The 25491-nt window shown below is 38.1% G+C and overlaps 2 protein-coding genes across 5 annotated transcripts in view; both read right to left on the bottom strand.

Annotated features, from left to right (window-relative positions):
• LOC103479558 (tensin-3) overlaps window positions 1–5201 on the bottom strand; it is a 41276-nt gene extending 36075 nt beyond the window's left edge. For 2 of the 3 annotated variants that reach the window (XM_081598745.1, XM_008434056.3), the window contains exon 1: window positions 4797–5201. The gene's annotated coding sequence lies outside the window, so the exon portion shown is untranslated. The remainder of the gene's footprint in view (window positions 1–4796) is intronic. The other variant, XM_081598744.1, reaches the window with a different exon arrangement.
• A 1483-nt stretch (window positions 5202–6684) lies between these two features.
• dspa (desmoplakin a) lies at window positions 6685–24786 on the bottom strand. Of its 2 annotated transcripts, none has more exons than XM_017310183.2 (24): window positions 24351–24786; window positions 23319–23403; window positions 23020–23138; window positions 22773–22932; window positions 20670–20795; window positions 19987–20046; window positions 19705–19872; window positions 19471–19575; window positions 19286–19381; window positions 19065–19190; window positions 18696–18848; window positions 18429–18583; window positions 17704–17830; window positions 17374–17560; window positions 16618–16871; window positions 16291–16472; window positions 16060–16198; window positions 14648–14841; window positions 14393–14555; window positions 13587–13670; window positions 13383–13490; window positions 13043–13141; window positions 11073–12887; window positions 6685–10659 (listed from the first exon to the last, which is right to left on the bottom strand). In XM_017310183.2, the coding sequence occupies exons 1-24, from the start codon at window positions 24572–24574 to the stop codon at window positions 7453–7455; spliced, it is 8136 nt and encodes a 2711-aa protein (XP_017165672.2). In that variant the 5' UTR covers window positions 24575–24786; the 3' UTR covers window positions 6685–7452. The 2 variants fall into 2 exon arrangements, with proteins under 2 accessions (XP_017165672.2, XP_081454276.1); XM_081598150.1 differs by having other exon boundaries at window positions 12390–12887; window positions 24351–24783.
• Window positions 24787–25491: the final 705 nt, after the last annotated feature.

The following is a 25491-nucleotide window of genomic DNA, read 5'->3' as shown; positions in this document are numbered from 1 at the left end:
AACAGCACTGAAAATAAATTTAAAACATTCAGTTTCCATGTTAAATGCATGAAGAGATGTATGGAGTAGCGTGTGTGTTAAACATTCCATTTCTGACGCCACAATTCTTCTCACACGTCGAGAAGAATTAAAGGGTTAGATATGAGATGCATAAAGAAAGACACAACATTTGGCTTCTGATTACCATGTTCTTTGTCCATGTCACAGTTTGTAGTTTTAATTAGTTTGCATTCTGACTTTCATTTAACTGAAAAGATCAGCTCATAGCCCACTGTCATGGGTCTTGTGGTACCCACTTTGAGGTCTCTTCAAATCTACCAAAACAGTTGAGGTAATCTACTTTAACAAGTTATTAGTTTATTGAAGTAACTGTGGTCATGCTCATCATTCAAACAGAAATGTTAAAATTCAAACATTTGTTTTGCTTATGTATTATTTTAGCAAAGCAACCAATATTACCAAGATTCACTCATAGTCAAACAGTTAAATGATAAAAAAACAGATCTGGGCCACTTCTATTCTAATATTACCATCTCATACATTGGTACTTAATGGTAAGCAGATCAGTACAAAAGTGAAAAATACATGGACGCCAATGTGGTTAGGAGGGGTAAAGGAAATGTGAGTAGTGCACTAAGAGTGAAGCCACTGTTGATTTTTTGACCATAATACTATCTGACCACTTTATTCGATGCACCTGCTCAATTGCTTTGTCAGCACAAATTACAACGAAGACAATTCAGGGGAGAGTTTACAGTCTACTTCATAATCATAGCAAGGCTTCTTATAACCAAGAAATTTGATCTCAGCACCATAGAAACACTGATGGTGCTGAGATCACTGTTTCAATACTGATGGTGATGTAATGGTCGAGAGGAGATGTTTTGGCACATGTTGAGCCCCTTTATGCCCGCTAGGAATAGTTTAAATGTCACAACCTGCCTAAGAATTGTTGCTCAGAATGTCCATATCTTCATGACCACAATGGCTAAATGATAATGCACAATTTAGCAAAGATGAAATTATCTCAAACTAGTTTTGTGAACATTACAGTGAATTGCATAGACCTATGCCCCCTACAGTCACCAGATCTCTGTCCAACAGTCCACCTCTTTGATATAGTGGAATGAGAGATTTCCATCAGTGATGTGCAACTGTGTGATGATGATACTGTATGTAAATACGCACTAAAATCTCTGGAATGCTTTGACACCTTGATTCTGAAGGCAAAATGGGGTCCAATTCAACGACTGACAATTTTTTTTTTAATTATGTAACTTGTCAAATTATGGACTTTGCTACAAAGTCAAATTGTCATGATGGTCAATCATCTGTGTCCAAAGTACTCAGATTTTGTCAAAGTTTCTTCAGTTTAAACACCAATATTCAAACTGAATTGCTTCTGTTGATTTAAGCACCTATTTTATTATTGAAACACTGGAGCAACTAACCTCTATATGCCCCCCAAATTTTAATATGTGCATTAAACTAAGGTTATTTGTCTACTGTGAAAGAATACAGCGTGCCTGTATTTCAAAGTCAGCTGTCATCTGTGCTTCAGTGGAGCTTCAGTCAAAATCGGTGGTTAACGAATCTGTTTTGCACATTGAGAAGAAGCAGGGATACATATAGGTCAGAACACTGCTGTCTGAGAAGAATGATCTCCTGATTTATTTGCCTGAAAACCTGAGAAACACTAATGGAGTCATAAATACCTCCAGGAGTCTGGATTGCCTTCAGGATGGTTGCTGAACAGCGTCTCACTGTGATTTTAAGTATCTGTAAGAAATGTGGATGACATTTCTCCTTATATGTCCTGCAGAAATAAGCGTTCTTACTAGCCAAGAACCCAAATCAAATGGCAGAAGTTTTTAATGAATAAAACATTTGTTTTATGATTTTTGTCCATAAGCTACGTAAAATGATGAGGTTATTTATTTATTTATTTATTTATTTTCAAATTTAATCTCTGTTCATAGTTAAACAGAGATTACATTTTTGTTCCGTTTTTTGATGTTGCGGGGTACCATGCTCATTGTGACATGGCAAGGCTGGTGTGTAACAGCAGAGAGAAGGACAAGGCCACAGTTTGTTCTGGCCTTTTCCTGTCAGGGCCTCTGTATGTTTATGCTGTGGTTTTGACACCCATTCAAGCTTGAAGAACTGAAATAAACAAGCCATGAGAGCAATTGAAAAAAAAGTCAAAGAAGTGGGTGCGCAGTATTTTTAGCACATTTATTCTGCAAGCCTGAAACTATGTAGTTGTCTGACTTTTCTTCACAAGCCATGTTGAATAAAAACAGCGGTCTCAGCTCCGAGAGCAGATATGTGCGCTCTCGGAACCTCCCCAAGTACTCCCTAATTACCATTTTCTATCTCAAGGTCATGGTGGAATGCGTTCCAAAACGGATTAGGTTCCTACTCTCACGCCGCTATTCTCATTTTGCTCTTTCTTGCCATTCTTTGCCCCTTTATTGCTTTCATTCCTCTTTCTTCTCAACAATCTCCACTCTGTCTAATGACTTACACATGTTAACCAAATTGCCTGCAGCAGCAAAGCAGTGACAAAATGTAATGTTCTGGTTCTCCGTCACATTCTGCAATCACAGTGTTGTTTACAGTACACAATGCCAACCCTATGGCAGCCCACACAGTCGGAATAATTCATTCAGCTGTTGCTTGTATATATAATTGCGATCTGTTATCAGTAAGAAAAAAAAGTCGACACCCTTCTTTTATTGGGAAGGCAACATACTTTTACTTATTTAAAGCTACCAGCCAAGCTTTTCTTTAAAAATCAAACTCACTTCAGATTTAGTTTAACTGTAGAAAACATATCAGTTTTTCGAGTTCATGAGCTATTTTGTTGCATTTAATTTAGATAAATATATCCTCCTTGTGAATAAGCTTCCACTCCAACATGCCTCTGGTGACAACATATATGGCACGAGACAAGTGATCACATGAGATCAACTGTAGTTTGTTTCCACACACCCATCTTTATTCATGTTTTATTCAAATGTCTCCTTAAAAATGTTTACTCGTGTTTTTACATGGCTGCAGAAAAAAAAAACATTTGTGCACATTAAAATTAAATGCATGCACCAAGCAATAAAAAAAAGAAGAAATACTTTTTTTTCTTGAATGCTATAACCCACAACAGTTTTGCAGTTGTATGCCCTTACTTATTTACATGCTTATTTTTTATGTTGTTGCTCTACAGTGAGTTGAACATAGCTTTTGGACTAAAATGATTCTTCTTTCTTAATTTTTCTATGAATATTGCATGTCTAGTTTATATTTGAACAGATAACAATTTCAATATTTCTTACTTTGAATTAGGAAAAATATTTGTGTGGGCTGCAAGTACTTTGTGGTCTATCTGACAAAAAGTTTGAATACCATCTGTTCAGGGTTAAAGCATGGAAACTGGCATTTACTCATTTTGTATGCACAAAAACTAGTCAGAGTAATTTAAACAAAGTATAAACAGATTAAGATTAGACTTGTAGAAGTCATGAAGACAGTCAGCATCAAAGGCAAGGGGTTTATCAGAGCTCAAACATGTAAAGCCAAACTCTTTGAAACTCAAATGTTACTTGGCATAGTCTTTACTACATGCTATAAATGCTATTCCATTTATATCTGTTGTAATAGCATCAACCTGAACTGACATAACAATTTTCCTGTTGTTTCCTCAATGAACCTTTCAAACGTTGTGTTTTGTAAAACTATACAGAAGAAAATCATATTCTACAACCATGTTGTGTTTCTTTTGTCAAGACATATGTATTCATGTCAGAAAACACAAAACAGGAACCACAACATCTTTGAAATAAATAAAATAAAAGCTTTACTTTTGTTCCAAAATATTTTTCCCTTAATCATAAGTTTTTTCTGTGAGGGTAATCCTGAAAGAGCTTCATCTGTAAAATGTTTAGTACAGCAAAGGTTTTTGCTGGTTTAAAGAAAAAGTCTGCAAAAGGGTGTAGATGCAGGTGTTTGTCTGATCTCTAGGTGAAAAAAAAAGTTTGTAGCTGCTGTGATGTAAGCACACTTGTACATGTCATCAACAATGGCTGACTTAGAAGCAGAGCCCTCAGGACACAAATACCACAAAGCAGCTGTACCTTAAGCAAAAAAAAAGGCTAAATCTGTTTGCCTCCACGATACACCCCCTGGCAGAAGACGCCAAGCAACAAAAGCGAATGTATTGCCTTTTGCTTCTGTCTGTGCAAGTCATTCACAAGCATTATTCCATATGTTTCACATTATAATGGTGCACCATAACCCAAAACAGCAAGAAACCCCAAATTACAGCCACAGTAAGAAATACAATTCACTGTAGACTAAAAACATAAGGTCCAGCCAAGCTGAAAGGACTCCAGTTGCTTTCATTGGCACTTTTACAGTATGTAAAACACACACACACACACACACACACACACACACACACACACACACACACACACACACATACATACATACATACATACATACATACATACATACATACATACATACATACATACATACATACATACATACATACATACATACAGCTTTGATGACTTAATTCTTTGACTTTACAACCCACTTTTGGCCCACACACATTTCTAAAGCATGAAGATAACATAGCCCAGTTTCCCCAATGTGACTGAGCAAAAGGCTGAATAGATGCACGGAAAAGTTTAAAATAAACAACTCAAGTCAGGAAGTCCTTTAACTTTAATTACTGACCAATGCGTCTTGAAATCCCTCCCTGCCAAGAAAAAGAGTCCTAAAATGTGACTTACCTTTTAAGGAAAAGCGTTCTTCCTCCGCCCCCCTCAGGATTTGGATTCTTTTAGTCAAAGTTGCTGACAGAGAATAAGTGCACTGAAGTCCAAAGAGCCCTCAGTCCGTCATGCAAGCTTAGTGCGGGGTGAGAGACTCATTTTGCTCTGCTGGAATGTGATCTCGGGGTGATCCGAAGCCCTTCGGTGGGTTTACTTTCGCTCAAATGAATCCGCAGCTCTCTTTGGCTTCTTTTTAATTTATTTATTTATTTTTTTATCCCTTCTCGGTGATAAAATGGAAGTCCTTGTTTGGTTCCTGAACCTCCGCTCCTCTTGTTGATTCTGTTCAGTTCACTTCCTCCAGCCCAGGTAGCCACTGAAGCTGCCACAAGTTCTGGCAAGGGAATAATTCCTCCCACTGCGCCGCAAAGGCTCTTTCCTCTAACTCCCGCCCCCTTTTCCCTTTACCTCCCCTCTCTGAGGCCTCCCTTCATTTGTGTTCTCACCATCACTTCTCTCCTGGTAGCCAACCCCCACAGGAGACCCTAAAAACTACAATAGAATGTTTATCCACACACGAAATCTACTCGTTTATCGACGTTTATGACACATTGTATTTTAAGATAGTCTGTTATTTATGCAGCAGCTTTTATACCCGCTATACAATATTTGTTAGTTTTCCTGTAAAATAGCCATGTTTTTATTTCTGTTTGTTTTTGAGCAGAGAAAGGAGAATATGGGAACCAGAAAAAGGTGAGACACGTATGGCTTGTGTTAGTATAAAAACTAAATTCATCAGATATTGTTTTAATGTACTATTTGTTTTACTCCAATGCTGTCAAATGCTGTTTATAAATGTCATATTGTAGTTGAAATAGTCTTTAAGTCTTGTTTGTTTTTTTATGTATTGTATTATTAAAATGTACTTTCAAACATGAACATATATTCATAATTATTCTTGACCTCTAAATGACATAGAAGATTCAGCATATTGGGACAATTAAGTCTTATATTAACAAACTGTAGACATGTGCCTGTGTCTGATGTAGTTTTGCATTAGGCACATAATATGTATTGATAATTTTATCACTACTTGAAGAAAACAAGGCATTTGGTATGAAAAGTACTTATTAAAATGTAAAATAAAAAATACTCTGTGGAGTGATCTAGATTTAAGAAAATCCAACTCTCAAAAGAAGATGCTAATACAAATGTGCTAGCAAAAGAAGTCATGGATCAAGCATGCTCAATACTCAACATAATTGTGGTCTTTCAAATGAACCTATGTTCCTTACATTTTTGTGAAACAAGTGTACTTTACATTTTTGTGAAACTGTACAGAAACTGCTGTTTATTTTAAATTGAGACTGGAAGCATTAGTGTATGCTTCTCAAACTATAATTTTACAAGTTTATTTGCTATTTCGTAACTAATAGTTTGATTGAAATTTGCATTTTATTGTGTTTTTTTCCCTCTCAAGCTTCATTATTTCTTGCTTTTATTCTATTTTTAATCTATGTTCTTTTTAGTCTTGTTGAATTGTCTTCAGTAGGAATGGTGGCAACAAACAAACACTTGCCCTACCTTATGTATTTCTGATGTAAAACTGAATGTTTAAAATTTTGTTTTATTCACAAGCTAAATAGAGCCAGCATTTGGTTACTTGAGAGTATGATTTGCAGCAAGGCAATGAAAAGTTCTACTTTTGTTAACTCTATGTGAGTTGATTCATAGTTTTGTTTTAATACTTCTGATGATAGTATTTCTGCTTATGACACAATTTAAAACAGAGTTCTTCAAAGATGGAAAATTAAACTTCAAAAAATGTTTGTATGTCTATTGATGTTTGGATACATTGAGTATATCAATATGTAAGAAGTGTGAAAAGATGCAAAAATATGCAATGGAACTTTCAATGACAATTTTATTTGAAATTATGCTAAATATTGCAGATAGTCTTTATAGTAACAACAGAAGAATATGCTGTAAAAAAATACATTAACGATGTTGCAATAAATTCTGATTTTAAAAAATTCCCAAAACAATCAATTGTAGGTCCAAGGGATAATGAGTGTTAACTGTAATATTAAAAACAAAAGAAATAAAAACTAATTATATATTGCAATAAACCAATAACATAAAGGGGGTGTATCATTTATGAAGAGCATTAGTGTTGTCAAAAGAGGAGTAAGAATGCAATGTAATGTAAAAAATTAGAACTATTTAGATAGCAAGAGCTTATGGTTAATTAGCATAGTTAGTTTTTTTCTATTTGGACAAAACATCAATAACTCTAGATAAAATATTTATCTAAAAACATGAATGAATCTGCAATAAAACCTAACCCCAAAAAACAACAACAAAAGCAATATTCAAGAGGTTAATTGGAACCTAAACCAAATAAAAAATAAAAAAAATACAACAAACTGAAATGAAATTCATTTTACCACAAAGCCAAGGTAAATTTCTATCAGGACGACAAGGATGTCAGTAGTAGTCAGCATTTAAAATGAAAACCAAAACTATTGAAAAATCACAAACATTTAAATCATATACAAATGAAAAAAACTGATTACATTTTTTTAACAAAACCCAGCTACATTTAACTAAAAAAACACCATAAAAACAGGAAAACTATAAAGCAGTTGTTTTATTTGCATTAGGAGATAATATTTCAACTGTAGACGGTACTGCTGGAGGAGAAATTGTAGGAGAAACTGGAGGAATAATCGACACTCCCTCTACGAGATCCACTCCTTGAGCCAGTGCGAGATCCAGCCCTGGAACCAGAGCGAGATCCTGGGTTGGACACATTGTAAGGGCTGCTTATTCCTTTGGTGGACACAGAAGAGGCCTGCAGCAACTTCATTCCATTGCTTTCTTCCACCATGCAGCTGTCCATGGCTTCCTTGTAGGAGATCTTCAGCTTCGTCTTTGGACAAGTCAAATTCTTCTGATGGTTGCGAGTGTCTTGCAACTTCTGTGCCCCTTTACCATCTAGCCAGCCTTTCCGGATGGCCTCTTCAATGCTGACACGACGCCCTGTGTGTGGTTCTATTAGACCCCCTGTCAAATACTGAAACTCCAAAAACCTTTGGCCTGCCTCGTAGGGTAGCCAGTTTTCCTTTACTGCCTCAGCTGCAGAGAGCTTTCGTTTGGTTTTCACATCCTCAAAACCAATGTAGGCTTTCTGAGAAGCTTTTAGTTTACCAGCCATGGAGGTATCAATGATACTCTGATGGAGGGCATCTTCAACTGACAGACGGTCACCGGTTGCAGGGTTGATGATCCCACCAGTGCAAGCCTGAGCTTCTAGCAGTCTTTGTGCTGTAAGGGTGTCAACGATGCCTCTTTTGAGCCCCTCGGTAACGGTTACTTTCTCTAAAGTCTCTGTGTCAAATACGGCTGCTACAGGACTTTGGTCATCAAACATTCCTGGGGGAGAGACTGTAATTGAAATGCTGCTGAGGCGTTTACGAACAGTAGGGGAAGATGGTGTGGCTTGGGTGGGGCTGCTGCACGTGACCATGTCATCAACACTGCTGGCTGCAATAGTCATCTCAGTGCTGTTGGTTCTGCTGGTAATTTTGTCAGCAAACTCAGTCAAGGTTAGTGTTCCAGCACGGTACTGATCTAACGTCTTTTGGTCAATGACAGCACGGTCTATGCAGTCTTGAATGTCATACTGGGTTCCAGTTTTTCTATCCACAATAACCAAACGTGCTGAGCCGTCTGATCCTGTGATGGTGATTTCCTCCCACTCACATTCTTGCTCTGACAAGTCCAGGAACGTTTCATAGTCAATTAGATCCTTATGGTAGGCCTCCCTGACTGACATCTCCAGCCCTGTGTCAGGGTCAACAATTACAACACGCCTTTTGCGGAGCACATTGGTGCGACTTTCTTTTGACTGTTGAGCCTTTTTCTTGTCTTTGAGGGGCAGAAGTATTAACCCTGTTTTTTTATCTGTGATGCATCTCTCCTTCAGTTGAAGATATGTCAGGTTCTCCTTGGTATTTGGGTCAAAGAACCCTTTTGTGTCATCTCCTTCGTAGCTTAAGATCTCTTTCATCTCCTCATCAAAATATCCTCTTTTATAGGCAACAGAAACGTCAATGCGGTGGCTCTCGACTGGGTCAATAATTCCACCACTGGCAATTTGGGCCTCAAGCAGCCGGATCCCATGACCTTTCTCAATAAGATCTTTTGCGATAGCCTGGAAGAGAGAGATTGTCTTGCCTGTTGTTGGGTCTGTGTATCCAGTTACTGCCCTTTCTGCCGACATGAGCTTACTCTTGAACTCCTTCCCTATAATGCCTCTTTTGGTGGCTTCTTCTACTGTCAGGAAAACATTGTTAACTGGATCAACAATGAAGCCTGATGCAGCTTGTGCTTCAAGAAGCTCCAGGGTGGTTCCTCTCATTAACAGTCCTTCCTTCATTGCCTGATAGAAAGGCATTATCCTGTCATTGACCTCATCATAGATACCTGCGATACAAGTGGAGCCAAAGAGATATGACTTTAGCTTGTCTTCAATGTCTTTTGCAGTGAGTGTACCCTGGTTGAGTTTTTGCACGTCAGTTTCATTCAGCAGCTCAGACTTAACTAGCTCTGTGACAGAGACATTCCCACGGATACCCTTAACTGTCATGGGCTTTTCTGGACCTTGGAGCAGGAGCAAACCAGACACTGGTTCGACTGTGCACTTCCTTCTAAGGTCAGTATATGTGATCTTCTCTTCTGTCGCTGGGTCCAGGTAGGAGGCAGGCTTTTTATTCAAAGCTCTGTAAAGATCATCATCTATGAGGTTACGATCCAAGGCCAGATCTTTTGGAAGATATACACTCAGCACAGGATCTATTATGCCCCCAACAGACTCCTGAGCCTGGAGCAACCGGATGGCAGTTTCTTTGTCAACATGACCTTTTTTGTAAGCCTGTCCCACAGACAGCACCTTGCCGGTGTATGGATCCTTGAACCCTGTGCTGGCGGCTTCAGCTTTCAATAAAACATCTCTGTCTTCTGTGTCTACAATCCCTCTTGAACAGGCAGTATCTACTGGCATCCTCTCATTAAATGCAGGGTCCACAATGTAGCCTGTTGCTGCTTGAGCTTCCAACAGCATGATGGCACTCTCTGGGCTGAGGAGTTTCTTGTGTTTGGCTTCGGTGAACGGCATTTTTCCCTGTGAACCTGTCTTCATTCCAGATATAATGCCAGTGCCCTTTAAATTAACCTGGATGTCCACAGCTACTTCCTCCACCGTCTTTTTGCCCTTTAACAGCATTTCCAAGGTAGTTTTGCTGATTATACCACAGTCACAAAGCTGGTGGGCTGTGACTTTTCGGTGCACACCATTGAACACAAGCTTTGATGGATCAATTGTCATGATTTTCTCATCTGTCTGGGTCTGAATGTTAAATGTAGGAGGTCTCTTCAGTCTAAGAATCTCTCTCTCTAGGGCATCTCTCTTCAGAGCCAGATCAGATGCCTCCTTTTCTGAGATCCCGAGACGTCTCTTATATGTTTCCTCCAAAGTGTACAACTCCCTCCTCAGCCTCTCAATCTCATTGTTAAGGGCTAGCCTCTCTCGGTCAGCCTTGCCCTTGTCTGACTCGCTCTGTCTAATCTGGAATTCTCTGGTCTCATACTGGCTCTTCATAGAGGTCAATTCTTTATGGATAGAATCTCTTTCATCTTGCAAATGCTGTTTGTTGCGAAGCTCGGTCTCCAGAGAGAACTTGATGCGGCCAAGCTCCTCTTCTAATCTCTGATTACGGTTCTTGTCCTGCTCCAGCATTTTAAGCTTGGAGAGCAAGCTGTCCCTCTCCAGCACTAGGTCAGTATATTTGCTTTGGGAGTCATGTGCCAACTTGGAAGTCTGTGAAAAGATAAGAGAAAGAGCATTATAATGTAATTAACTTCCATGTATGAAGTTCAAAAGACAGCATATCAGTATTGCGTGCAGTTCTGTGTAATCTATAAGTTAGAAAACCTTGCACACATTTCTAGACATGCTACTGTAGTTCATTGTGTGATTGTAATGATGGTAAAAGTAACTGTGAGTAACATTCTGTGAAATTATTGAGGAAACTCATTTAGAGGCACAGATAAGAGGAAAAATTTGTGAGTAAGAGAAAATTGTGCTCAACAAAGTAACTAAAAGTAGTGACATATACTATAAGGGTACGTTTAAATCAGGATAAGTCGTAAAGCACACACAATAAAACATGCAAGAAGGAAATAATATGTTTGTGATATGAGTATATTATCCTTCAATGTGATCGAAAATACCTCAATTGACTGCTTTTGGAATTTTTCTATTTCCATTTTAAGCTTTTCTCTCTCCTTGGTCAGGTCACTGATGAGAAACTGGAGCTCGGATGTCCTCTTGGAGCTCGTTTGAAGCTGGACATTCAAAGCTGAGATCTGAGTGGCACTTTCTGCATCAATGGCACCTTTGCTAAACTTCAGTTCATCTCTCTCTTGTCGTGCTCCCCTCAGCTCTTCCTCCAACCTCAGTCTCTCTTTGGTAAGGTTCTGTGTCTGAGTCTTCAGCTTTTCCATCTCTGTGGTGTATTCGTTGAGCTGGCGGCTCTTCTCTTCTATGGTTTTGTACAAGCTTTCGTTGCGCTGGTTGAGCTCATGAACCCGCACCTGCTCTTGCTGGAGTTTTTGTTTTAGTATTTTGAGTTCATTCGTCACGGCTGTCAGTTCTTCTTTGGTGACTTTGCAATCCCTTAAGCTCCTGTCCAGTTTCTCTTGGAGAGCCTTGGTATCTTGCTCATACTTTCTCCCAGTGTTTGTGACCTCTATCTGAACTGATTTCAGTGAGTTGATTGTAGTGGTATGCTCTCTGCACGTACGTGTCATCCTCTCTAACTCCGCCTCCATTCTCTTACGACGAGTGAACTCCTCTTGGGTCACCTTCTTTTGGTTGTTCAGCTCAGCTTCCACCCCATCCAGAGAGCACTGAAGTTCCCTGATACGACTCTGAAGCCTGGCAGAACTCTGCTCTGCCTTGGTTTTCTCACTGGTCTGCTTTTCCAACTCCACTCGGGTGATGTGGATTTCCTGCTCAGCCCCTTTAAGTGTGTTAATTGTCTCAAGGTAAGCGCTGTTCTTTTCCACGAGTTCTGCTTTGGCTTTCTTCAGCTGACCGAACTCCAGTTCTAGGGCTCTCCTCTTTTTCTCCTCTTCTTGCAGACTAATTGTTAGCTCACTGATTTGCCTGGATTTCTCCTGACTGTTTCTGTTGGATTCCTGTAGTTTCAGGTTTTCTTCATCTCTCTGCTGCTGGAGTGTTCTCAGCTGCAGCTCCAAATTAGTGCGAATCCTTGTCACTTCATTCACTGAGGCCATCTGCTGGCTGGCTTCCTGCTCTGCCTTGCTTTTGTGCATTTCAATGACAGCGATGGACTGCCTCTGTCTCCTGAGCTCCTCTTCCAGATTTCTCTTCTCATCCATGAGCCGGTCAACTTGCAGCCTCAACTGTGATGCATCCTCATCTTTCTGCTGGGACACTTTCAGAATGGTGGTCTTGCTGACTTGGATCTCTGTCTCATATGTCTGTTTGAGTTGACTGATCTCCTGGGTGCACTGTGTTCTTACCTTTGATATATCTGACTCGACTTTTTGACGACGCCTTTCTTCCTCCTCCAGTTGCATCCTCAGTCTCTCAATTTCATGTTCTTTATCCTTCACCGACTTCTCCAGGTTTATCTTTGTCCAGTTGATGGCATCCAGTTCCTGCATCCTGGAGCGAGTTGATGCATCACACTCTTGTTGGTGGCTTGTGAAGCGCTCTTCTGCAAGCATTCTTTTCCTCTTTTCCTCCTCAAGCTGATATTTAACGCGGCTTAGTTCTTCAGTTACAAGTTGCATCTGGCCTTGTGTGCTACCAAGGCTCTCTTTAGCAGCGTTAACCTGCATTACTGTGGTTCTCTTCACTTCTTGTACTGAAATGAGTTCATCTTTAGCCTGACTGAGCTCCATCTTGTAGTTGGATAAGATACCCTCCAAAGAACCATTTTTTTGTTTTTGATCTTCAAGTTCATCTTGTAGACGCCTCAGTTGCTCCTCTAGCAACTCAATCCTGGTGTTTCTTAGCTGATGACAGATTAAGGAAGACGAATTTAGTCAAATTTATTTCAAACCTATTTGTTCATGTAAATATAGTCTCTATGACAAGTAGCTTTAACAAAGACATTCCATATATAGAAAGAAATTGCACAATTGTTGTACAAAGAAAATCTGATGCCAACCTTCAGCTCATCTATGTTCTTCCCCAAGTCACCCAGGAACTTGTAGTAATCGCTGGAGCGGGTAAGCAGCTCGATGTAATGTGTCTGAAGTTCACCTGCCTTGGGACAATAATTAGATTATAAATACCACTGTTAAAAACCAATCAATCATTTTCATTTGTGTGGAATGTCATTTTTAGTTGGTGAATAAACCGTGATTTAGAATGCACACATTTTACAAAATGCACGAGTGCTTCTAAATGTAGCATCTAGAAGCTGAATATATTTCTTAAATTTGATCACACAATTAATATGAAAATCCAAAGTTATGAGATTATTTTAAAATAATGTTGCTGCTTACTTCTCTTCGGACAGAAGATGCAGGGGACTGAAGCAAAGTTCTCTTCACTGGGACATTAAGCAAAGTCCCCAGTCCTGAGCTGTAAGAAGCCAGCTCCAGCTCGTAATTCTAAAAACATCAAAGTCAGCATTATTTATACAATTTTTTTATTATTTTTTTTGCTTTCCATCAAAACAGAAATTCAAGAAGAAGCAAACCAATTACCTTTATGGAGGTAGCACAGGTGTCTGCATTCCTCAGCACATCATCCAGTCTGTCCTTCCTGTTTTTGATTTCATTGTGAAGAGTCTATTCAAAACAACAACAAAAAAAATGGAAAAATGTTTCCTTTAAATTCAGAAGTTTTGCATATGATAACCTTGTTTCTGGTTTGTGGCATTTTATTTAAATTTGTGTAACAACATGACACATTTAAACAATTCCCCCTACTACATATACTCTAAATTCCCTAAATTGTAATTATCCTGCACTTTCTATGAATGCTGCACTATAAAACACACATCTGCTCACAGGTATTTGCATTTCTAATTGATCACAATCAGACTGACATTCAGGAGTCAATCTGATTTTGAGCTTGGAAGCTATCATCCACAGATGATCCCAAAAGTACATTTATGTGACTCTACTTCACCATGCTTCTAAGATGTGTTTACCTCATTTTACTTTATCATATAATCGATTCTGATATTCTCCTGAGCTTGTACCAATGAATCAAACACATTGCTCTTAGTCTAACACCACTACATGTCTCACTGGGTTTTATATACTTACATAGAATTGGACACTTATATTTGTGTTATTTTTGACATTAGTCAGTCAGTTTGAGTAGGAAATAATAAACACACTATAAATGATGCATACTGTCTTATCAAATAAAATAATCAGTTTGATTTACAGCTAGTCTGAAGTAACCCTTATTGACTTTAGCTTGAGCCGACACACCTCCCTCAAATGGAAAACCCCCTTCAAACATTTGTTACTATAGTTTCGGTAAACATGGAAAAGCATGCCTTTTGTTGGTTGATGTGGTCCGTGAGAGTCTGCCTGTCAGTGATGTTGGCCATCTTAAGGGTCTCCTGCCGTTTCCTGGTATTGTCTATCCACTGCTCCATCGAATTTCTTCCCTGCTGATACTGTGTTAACTGCTGCTTTTGTTTTTCCAGGTCCGACAGTCTAAGGCAGGAAGAGGAAGAGATGGAAGAATGCTTCAGTCCCGTTACCGACAATAACAAATGAGTCATTGTGACCAGACAACCTTGTCGTACCTGATATCGATCTGCTTTTGGATTTGACGCCAGCGATTGGACAGCTGGTTCATAAGCTCAGAGTACTTGGACAAATCCACATCACATTTGTGGAAAGAATCAGAAATCTGGTTGTTGCTGTACTGCGCTTTGGCCAGGTCAGACTCCATGGAAGTCAACAGATCCCGTCTTTGATCAAGTTCACTCTTGATGCTCTGTAATAGAGATTCACACAGCAAAGTCATTCATATCCTTTGGTTTTACAACTAAATGTGAAAGGTACAAATGTTTGTGTTTTGGAAACATTTGTACCTTTCACAAAAGTTGCCAAAAGTTGCCAAAAGTTAATTTTGGCAATTAACCAAACTTTTTTACTATGATTTAAAGTACTTGATTTTGAGAAGTTCTAAGTCTTTTTCTCTAGGTTAAAATTGATAACGCAGCAACGTCTGAAAATAAAAGTAAATTTAATGATACTTTAAAAAAGTATGACTTAAAATCTCCCAAATTATAACTTGTTAGTATTAGGAGTAGTACTACTACCACTACTACTACTAGTAGTAGTAATAATAGTATTACCAGTAGTAGCAGATGTACTAGAACTACTGCCAACAATAGTAGTGTTACACTGCTCTTAATATAGAAGCCTTTATGGTAACACTTTATTTGAAGGGGGGTGAATAAGACTGACATGACACCGTCATAAACATGACATAACACTTGTCATGAACATGAATAAGCCTTCATGAATATTTATGACTGTTGTCATAAAGTGGCATTTGGTAAATTATGACACTTTTAATACAAAGTTGACATTATTCAAAATGTCTTTGTTATGACAACTTGACATTAACCAAGAAATCATTACTGATATCAATTTGTTCTAAAACTATTACTGATTGCACTTTAAAACTTAGGTAACTTTATGTTATTTAAAGGTAAAGTTTAAACAGTAGTGAATTCTTGGTTAATGTTAAGTTGTCATAGACAATAGTCATAACTATTCATGAAGGCTTATTCATGTTTATGACAGTGTCATGACAGTATTATTCACCCCCTTCAAATAACGTGTTAGCCAATTTACTTTCATGGTCAGGACATACAATTTTGAGATTTTTATCTATTTTATATTGTATACTAAACTACTGAATACTACTGCCTTATGTTTTGCATAGAGAACATTATCAGAGGCAGTAAATTCTATACTTTTTAAGATATTCATCTGAAATATATAGAGTAAATAATTAAGAAACACAAACAGTAAAACAAAGTCCAGTACCAACAACTTTTAATCCAGTGTCATTGTTGTGGCAAGTTGCAAAAGAATAAAATAAAAGATCTAACCCATCTGAGTAACTATTATATTAAGAAAAAGCAAGGTTTAAAACTTCTAGGGAAAAAATAAATTACGTATCTAAACAGATGCCTCATACCCTCAGAGCACTCCAATGGATTTCCAGTTCTTGAGGGTCATTGGAGCTGGTCTCCTTCTCCATCAGGCGGATCTCGTGAACTTTAATAAAATCCTCAGCCTGGAGAAATTTTTGTTGCAGGTCCTTGAGTGCATTCAATCTGTTGTGGACACAATACATAAAAAAAGCACGTAAGAAGACTAACCTAACTTTAGCTTCAGATCAGATCAGCTGGCCAAAAAAATACTGCACCTGTCAAGGTAGACTTTATTAAGATGCTGCAGTTCTCCCAATTTGTGGTTGACTATCTCCAGTTCGGAACGGAGGAACTTGGCCTGCTCTGAGTCTGCAGGGAGCCCATTTAGCTGCTTTGTGATCATTTCTCTTAGGTGCATATAGTCATTGTAAATTGAATCCAGGTCTTGGTTCACGCCCTGGAAATCAGCATATGGTGACATTTACTTAAAGTTAGTAAATACAACATGTTTTAGTCATGAAACTAGCTATGACATTTCTTCTGATCAGTTCTGTACATTTGCATTAAAGTAATTTGCAATATAAATAAAAAAAGCAACATACGTGTAGCTTCTGAATGTACACTGAGCACTCATGCACACTGTTTTCTCCAAGTGGAATATGGAGATGGTCAGTGAGGTCAGATTCAGCCATTTCCAGCCTGCGACGGATTTCTTGCAGATTGCTAAGCAGCGAAAGGCTGATGACAGTGTTGGTTTTGGTCGATTGTTTAACGGGGACTTGGTATTGTTGTTGTTGCAGTGGCTGTTGCTGTTGCTGTTGGACTTCAATATTTTCAGTCTTTACCTCTTCTTCCCCTTCAATGCAAAGTAAAAAAGATGAAAATTAATACAAGAAAAACTGAGATTTTCATCATTTATAACTAAGTAATAGAGCAAAAAAAACAGAAATATGCTTTGTATCCCAATTGTTATTTTGGAAAAGCAGAGAAGACAGATCGAGTGCGTAAACTTTTCTTTAACTATACCTTTCAATAAAAAAAAACACAGTTTCACATAATCCATGATTGCTAATGTAATTAACAGTTAATATTTATGTAATGGAAGTAACAACACAACATGTTACTAATGTTTATCTGAAATCACTATTCCTATATTTTTAAGTGCAGCTGTGAAAAAAAATAAAATAAATGCAAATCAAGGTTAGTATTTGTAAAACAAGGAAATCAAGGCTAGCCAGTCAAACAGGCTAAAGAGTTTTTCTAATGATGTGCTCCATTATATGGTCTGAATTATTCTACAATTATACCCTAAAAATTAACTGAGCGTTCAAAGCAAAATCAACAGAATTCCTCCTTACTGTAATTGGGAAGCTGGACAATCAGAGTATCGTAGTGCTCTTGAGCCTTGTTAAAGTGGCCCTGTATGGTCTTCCTATCCTCTTCCCCAAACATTTCAGAACCCTGGCTGTTACGCATGAACTCCTGGTAATGGATCTCCATATTTTTGATCAACTCGCGGTATTCGTCGGGACGCATCTTCGACAGCTAAAAGAGAGAGAGGAAGGTTAGGGTGGGTGTGAGAACCTAGAGTGGCTCAGATAAAACAAAAGCAATAAATGGAGTTCAAAATTCAGTTTCACCAAATGTGTGTTTGCTCATTTTGAAATATTTCATTCTTGACGTCTTACCATGCTCATGGTGAGGGAGTTGATGAAGTTGACGTCTCTGATACAGTACTGCCAGGAGATGAGACTCTTGATGTTGATGAAGAGCTGATTCCACAGGCCCATGATGGCTTCATAGTACTGCTCATTTCTGGTAAAAGGACACACAGCCATTCCTGATATGTAATATGAACTACACTATGAACCACACATTTTCTGCCCACTGTAATACCACAGATACGGATAAAATAATTAAAGGAATAATAATTAAAGGACAATGAAATGCTAAGTGCTGCAAATTCTGCTTTTAAATAAATCATTGTCTCATTCCAAGTGTGTACATTGAATTAAACTATATTGAATAATAAATAATACTAACTGTCTACACGTTTGAAGTTAATAAGAGTCACATTAGCAACATTCTAGACAACATTCTAAAAAAAAAAAAATCAGAATCGACCAAAATTGGAATTGGCAGATTGGGCTTTTTTAAGAACGTATTTACACTGAAATTAGCAAGCGGATATTCTAAAACGAACAAAATTTAAGAACTGGAGCTAAAAGTGTCACATAAGGTGTGGGAAGTGGGAAGGAGGTTGTAAGTTTTAAATCAATGAAGGAGGAGAGGCTCTCTGGAGAAAAAAAAAATCCACTGTGAACCATCGCTACGTACAACACAGCACAGATTTTAAGAAGCCTAACCACCAAATCTGATTCGCCTCCTTTCTCATAGGTGTGCAGTTTCTTACTTTTTAGCAATTCCAATGCTGAGAGGATTTGGCGGTGGGATGAGCAGGCACACAGAGGGAATCCACATGTCAAGACCTCCAGGTCCTGTTACAAGCCATTTGCTGCGCTGAGAGTTGTCCTTCAGAATGCCCTGGTTGTCTTTCAATATACTTTTCTGAAAACACAAAACAATAAAAAAGAATGAGATTTACTACATTTGCTATACCTTTGTTACGCTTTGTGTATGGTTATGGAAATTATAGAGATGAAGGATTCATATGTCCAACCTGGTCCTGCTTAAAGTCACATAAGGCCTGAACCATGATGGTGCTGGTGCTTTTCTCCTCGGGATTCCGAGGCTTCAGCCTGACAATGGACTGCGACTTGGTGACCAGACTCTGGACCTGCCTCTTATTCTCCATTATCCGCTCTTTCTCTCTCTGCATTGAAAATTAGAAATTTTTAGCTTAGGCACCTTTTACAGTAACTTTGTGAAATCAAATCATGCTCAAAACTATACTAAATAATTCTAGCCAGACTGAAAAGATAAAAAGGATAAAGGCTTTCCGAACAAGTTTAAGAGGCATGCACTTTTTTTTTTTTTTTTACTTTGTCCAATGGACAGGGAAATTACAATTAATGGAGAACAAAGATACCTCCAGATTTTTCAGGAGTTCGATAAGGTTCTCCACACGGGTATTCTTGTCACATATGAATTTGCTCTTGATGGTGTCATGCTGCTTCTGAAGCTTTGCGTATGTTTCATTGGCCTCCTTGAAAAACTGAAGGAAAAAAAAAAGAAGGAAAAAAGGTTTGTTTAAATGAAAACATACAAGGTGCTATTTCCACATAACAAACAGGAACTTTAAAGTCATACTTGGCTGTAGGCAGAATTTTCCTTAAGATGAACTTGGATGCACTTTGTGATCTGGAGAAGCCAGCTCCACTGTGTCTGCAGGGTGTCCACGTAGGCCTGTAGGGTGCCAAGTCATTCATTCAAACGCAAAATAACATTTTTAAAATAACTGATCAGAATGCAGTCCAAACGCCAACAACCACTACCTCGATCTTATCTTTGGCTGGGTGGTTGTTGTTCAAGAGGACATCAGATTTCGTCTTCAGCCTGTTTAACTCCTTCTCCTTCTCCTCCAACTGACTCATCAGTTTCTGATGTATAAACAGAAAGATAAAAAAGTCCAAAACGGTCCCAGCATAAACAATGCAGATACATTTACAACAGATGTCAATAACAATAATAACAACAAAAAAAAAAACTACTCAGTCTGAGATTCTCACAGAGTAGCTCTCCTGCTTATTGGGTATGTACTGGTCGATGTTTTTGTCTCCCCAGTCAAACATCAGCTCCTCCTCTTCTCTTCCATTGACCCACATGATGGCTTGAGAGACGTCCACGATGATGCTCTGAAGGTCACGGAGTTGACTAATGCGATTGCTGGATATTTTCTACGACAAACACATGGCATGTTTACGGATAGAATTAAAATTGCAACATAGGGAAATAGAAAAAAATGCTACATTTGACAAAATACTATTTGTGCTGAAAGGGTTTTTCTCTACCTGGAGGGTATCCATTTCTTGGTCCAGGATGTGGGAATGATACTTATTGCCCATTGTCATCTGGAAAGTAGTTCACAATTTTGCCCAGGTTTTAGCCACAAACCGAACAGGGGAACATACTAAATAGCAGGCACAGGCTGGTTCTAGATATTTGGAGCGTTTGAAAAGTCTTTTTGTTAACCAAAAGAAACTCGAATGAGTTATCGGCAATAGTGCTGGAATAAAAGAGTTTTTCTCCAGTTATATAGATCATAAAGTAACATAGTGCTGGCCCTACCTATGCCATTTCTGTTGTCTCACTTATAAGACAAAAATCAAAGTCATCATGCGGAAATTAAAGAAGTAATACCTATTACAACTGCAAAGGCAACTATGTTGGCATGTTACAAGCAGGAAGTTTGTAAAGCATGTAAAAAACAAACAAACACGCTGAGTCACCAATTAATCAGTTCAATTCACTTGGACAGCAAAAAGGAACAGTATTCTAGCACCAAATAATTAAAAACTTCTATTATGTTGTATGACGTTAACACAGTGTTTTTGCTCAACTCCAGTGTTTATGGATTTATTGCCACTGTATTTTCACTCAAGGTAATCGTGCTTGTAAAAATCTAGTACCAACCCATGCCTATGTGAGAGAACAGTGAGCAAAATAGGTATATAAGTAAAGAAATATAACTTACCAGCTCTTCTTTGGCACGCCTTACTTCTAGGTTTGTTTGGATGGAGCTGTGGGCTTTACTGTGGGCTACTATTTGGTTTTCTATGGTGCTGGCATCATCTCCGAATGGAGCTGTCTCAATCATGCGCTATCAAATTGAAAATGACAATACCATGATTAGTACTTTTCTCTTGCTTTTCGTATTTTTGGACATTTTTGAGGTGAGTAAAATTTGTGTTAGGGTATTTTCAAATTAAATCCCCTAATTGAATATTTTAGATGATTAATGGAATCGAGGTAGTCTCTTGAAAAGATAATTCAGCTATTTTTTGTTCAAATCCTTTGAAGCATTTAATATATAACTGTCGTAATACGTTGAATGTGACTTCTTTTTCTTAATTGTGGCATTAAGTTTGTATTTTCAAATTCTTGATTTTGGTGTGTCTGGTAATTTTATTCAGTTCAGTAAGTCTAGTTTGAGATTAGTTGGTCCCGGAGACCAACGCAAATTTGTTTAGTTAGTCTCAGAAAGATCATTAATGCAAATACCATTATGAACGGTAATCATCAAGTTTGCATTTGAAGCTTTCAACACAGAATCCTGCGACTATTTACGAAATGTATTGGAGATAAGAGGCAATGTGCTACCAATAATCTTCTGTGTTAAACACTTGTTGGGAACAAAACATGTAAATCATATCTAGTCAGAAATACACTAGCAAAAACTAACAAAAAAAGCAACAAGCTGCAATTTATTTAAGCTAACACCATTTTTTGGCTTGTTTTCCATCTGGAATGTTCAAATGCAACAGTTTTGGTGCAATTACTCATGAGAGTCTGTTGAAAACTCAGAATAAACACAACAGAGCGGTTACAGGTAAGACATTAACTGCTTACATGTAAGACATTAACTGCTTACAGGTAAGACATTAACTGCTTACAGGTAAGACATTAAATGCTTACAGGTAAGACATTAAACAAAACTTGATGTAACATTGAATCCCTGGACCCAAATTCTTTCTTTTTCCTTTTTTGCCCTCTAGGTGTCAGCAAATAATCATTAGGTTTTTGGTAAGCAGGAAACTATGCCAACTATGCCCTCCTTGTCTGGAGTCCTCAACTTCGATAGGAGCTCAGCCAGGAACACAACCTCAGCCCGTCCCTGTTCTGCACTCTGCATTTTTTTTCACCCTTCTCTGTCAGGGCTTTTGTTTGCTCGCCACTCCCTTTTTTTCCCCTTGTGTACACTTGCCCAGTGCTACACAGGACAAACCAAATTTGCAGCAACAAAGGTAGTATGCCACTTTGAAATATCAGCAAAATTTTCCTTTGAAATGCGACACTGACAACCAACGGTGCAAACTAAAAGTTATCTGTCTGCTCTGAACTTAAGGAACACAGGCTGGGGAATGAAAAATAAATAAATAAATAAAAGTTTGACGTGGAAATGGCAGGAATGCGTGTGGTAAGATTCAGAAGGGTGAGGCTGTAAGTGGTGACAGAATGACAGGGTGTGTTTGCGGGAAGGTGGAGTGTTGACAAGTCAAACGAACAGAAAGGCGTTTTCCCATGAACATACTACAGGTCAAATGGGCTTCCCTGTTTCTTACAAACCAACTCAGAGGATAGTGCAACATATCGCACTTCTTCACTCCCACTTTCTATCCTGTTTCAATGACTCCTTTATTTTCACTGCTGTGTTGCCTTTAAAAAAACTCTGTGAGCTTCATGCAAAAGCAAACTCTCCTTTTTTTTCTCTCCAGCTACTACTTTGTTTCAATCCTCCACCAATTCTCTTAGCCTCTTTCACTCCCGGATCAGGTTTTGGCACTGAGTTCAGATGGTTCCAGTTACAGTAGGGTAGGATGAATGTTAGGGGAAGTTTATCCACTCTTCTGACTTGCATAGCAGAGAAAAAAAAACAACTGTACAAACTAGTTCACTGGATTTTCATTCGCATATCCTGGATATAGAAGTTAATAATTCCCACATTTATTTTTCAAGACTTTTAACACGTCTAGTGCCAAGAAATTCAATAAAGAGTAATGTTTTCACGGTTACTTTAGAAATGGGAAACAAATGTGTAAAATTAAACTGTAGTATTTTCACACGTAACCGAACTCACCTTCTGTTGTGTTATCCAGCCAATGGCGTCATTGAAGAATCGCCCGCCACCACTCTCCACACTGCCTCCACTGCTCACACTGACTTTGTGACTTTTCATAGTCCCATACCCACTAAGTTTGTGTTTGACCATAGAATACTGTTGTTGAAAAAAATCAACACTGTGGAGACATAAAAAAAATAGTCAGATAAGGATAAAACAATCTCAGACGTCAACCAGACAACACAAAGATTATGTCTGATCTTACTTTTGTGGAATATCAGATGGTATACGCCTTTCTTGCATCTCTCGGCCACAGCCCTTCAGCTTCTCAATATTCTCCGCAGCCTTGAGCAGGCACATCTCTGCTTCAGCTGGTGGGGCTCCCTGAAAGTAAACCACAGGAACTCTATTGCGCTGCAAGATTGTACTTCTATAATACTGGTTATTTCTAATACCAACACCTCATTATGAAAATCCTCTATTCGTGTCTTGTTGAAACAAGAACTTTGACAAATCGATTGCTTTAATATTTTAGATATTTAGAGATTGATATGTTATACTTACAATGTCGATGAGCTTATTTGCTTTCTCCAACAATGCATAACATTGCTCTGACAGTACTTCAGCCGTTTGATGAATACCTTGCACACTGACCATGGGAAGAACAGAATAGACTTATGATTAAATTAATATTATTAAATTATGAGACAGACGTTGAAAATATAGACAGTAGATTGTTGAATGTCATAATTTTTAAAGCTTGAATCAAAGAAAGTATTCAGTGCAACGCTTTCAAAGTAGGATAGGATAACCACAAAGTTACAATAAAGTTTCTGATTAGCTTTGACAAACTTGGATTTTAATGCATTACAGTTATTAGGCAAAAGGTTGAGTAAGGACCACAAAAGCTACATGAAAAACAAAAACAGAAAGCTAGAAGATATACACAGTTATTACAGTAAGTAAGTTACGAAGCTTCATATTTTTTAAACCTTGAAACAAAGCAAAAACATATGGTCAAAATTTCCTAAAGTAAAAAGCTTAGCAACAAAAGTTATAATGGAATAATTTCTGTACTGTACTTTGACAAACTTGCAATTTTAGTCCACACACAAAGGTCACCAGAGGTTCACAATGAACAAATAATTATCTGTAACTATACAAAAAGGAAAAATATTAATTTTAATTTTATGGGTGCCTTTTTTGTCATAATTAAGCTGACATCATTCTGTAAGGACAAAGGGCTGTGCTTAAGTTTACTTTTGTTTTCATATTGTGCAACAGATCAAGAATGATAAAACTAAGATTCATTTTTACCTTCATCTGACGACATGATCAGCTGCAGAAATTATTATAAATACGATAATAATCCAAACATCAAAGTTTGTATGCCTATTTATTGAAAATTATTGTAGTTACTGTACAAGTAGGACGTGAGCTTGTTTTGGCTTCATGGCTTATATACTTACATAAACTACTGTTCTTTATAAACGGACAATACTTAATACCCCTAAAACATTATGCGAAGATGTTAAGAAAGTATTCTTTTCACTTTTTTTTTCCTTTTAGCCAAGAGTCCAACATGTGAGCACTTACCTCTGTGCTCCACTTCCAATGCCACCGAGGGTAGTCACGACCTTCATGCTGCGGCTGCGGGCGCCGCCGCCGCCGCCGTGCATGGAGGACCTGCTGTAGGTTTGGTATCCAGAGTCCATTTGCTGGAACTGGAACTCCTGGTAGCCGTTTCCACCGACGAATAAGTTCTGTTGGGAGTTACTCCTCTGTCCTGCCAGGTTAGGCTCAGAGCCATATAGATTCATGTTGCTCGTAGTTAGGATTTTTTTTCTCCCCCTGTTGTAATACGGTGTATTTAGTTAATTTCCCCGGTTGTTTCGGCTCTAGCTGTCCGGAGAGCGGACAAACCGTGCGCTTTCCTCCGCCCCGTCTCCTGTTGCGCAGATAATGGTGTTCTGTGAATAGACGGAAGCGAACTGCTTTTTGGACTGAAACCACACCTTGCTGAGTTTACGAAACGACTCTGGTATGTTTGGGAAGGTTTGTGCACTCACAAGTTAAATTATTTTATGTAGCAACGCCTCCTTGACCTATCAGGAAATAAACACATTTCTTCACCGATGAAAGCTGTGTGGGAAATAACAAGCTGTATATCTGACGTTTCACAATTTATTTTTAATCAGTTAAACAAGATTAGACTGTCAGTTGCATAGACATATTTATTTACTTCCCCTTCTTCTATAATTCGTATCGCTATGTTAAGCAACAGAGAAAAAGAACTCAATTAGAATTTTTGAGTGGGTCTTGTTGCCGTGCACTGTTGAAGAAGTTTTGACATTCAACATGGGGAAAATGGGAAATTCGTGCAAATTGAGCCATCGGGATTTTCCTAGTTGATACGTATTCCCAGTCTTTTTCTGATTCATTTGATTTCAAATTGTGTTAATGTGTTGAAAGTTCTTTGATTATTGTTCTAATTTGAATCAAACAAAAATAAAGTAATATTATGCGATAATCAAAATTGTATGATTAAAAAAAATAAAAAAAATAAATAAGGGTTGCTGGAACATTTCATGTGAGATCACAATATTATAACGTTTTCTTGGTAACATTTGTCTAAATGTGTTATGGAAGAAACTAAATTGTGCTGCTGCAGTAGAGTTTTGTCGGACAGGTCAGAGTTCCAACAGCAAGTTGCAGATGTTAATGCTCGTCTAATTAA

The sequence above is a fragment of the Poecilia reticulata genome, chromosome 17 (assembly GCF_904066995.2).
Source record: "Poecilia reticulata chromosome 17, P_reticulata-male-v2, whole genome shotgun sequence".
NCBI lineage: Eukaryota > Metazoa > Chordata > Actinopteri > Cyprinodontiformes > Poeciliidae > Poecilia > Poecilia reticulata.
Note: the sequence above shows the minus strand (reverse complement) of the source record. Positions and strands in the feature narration are given on the sequence as shown.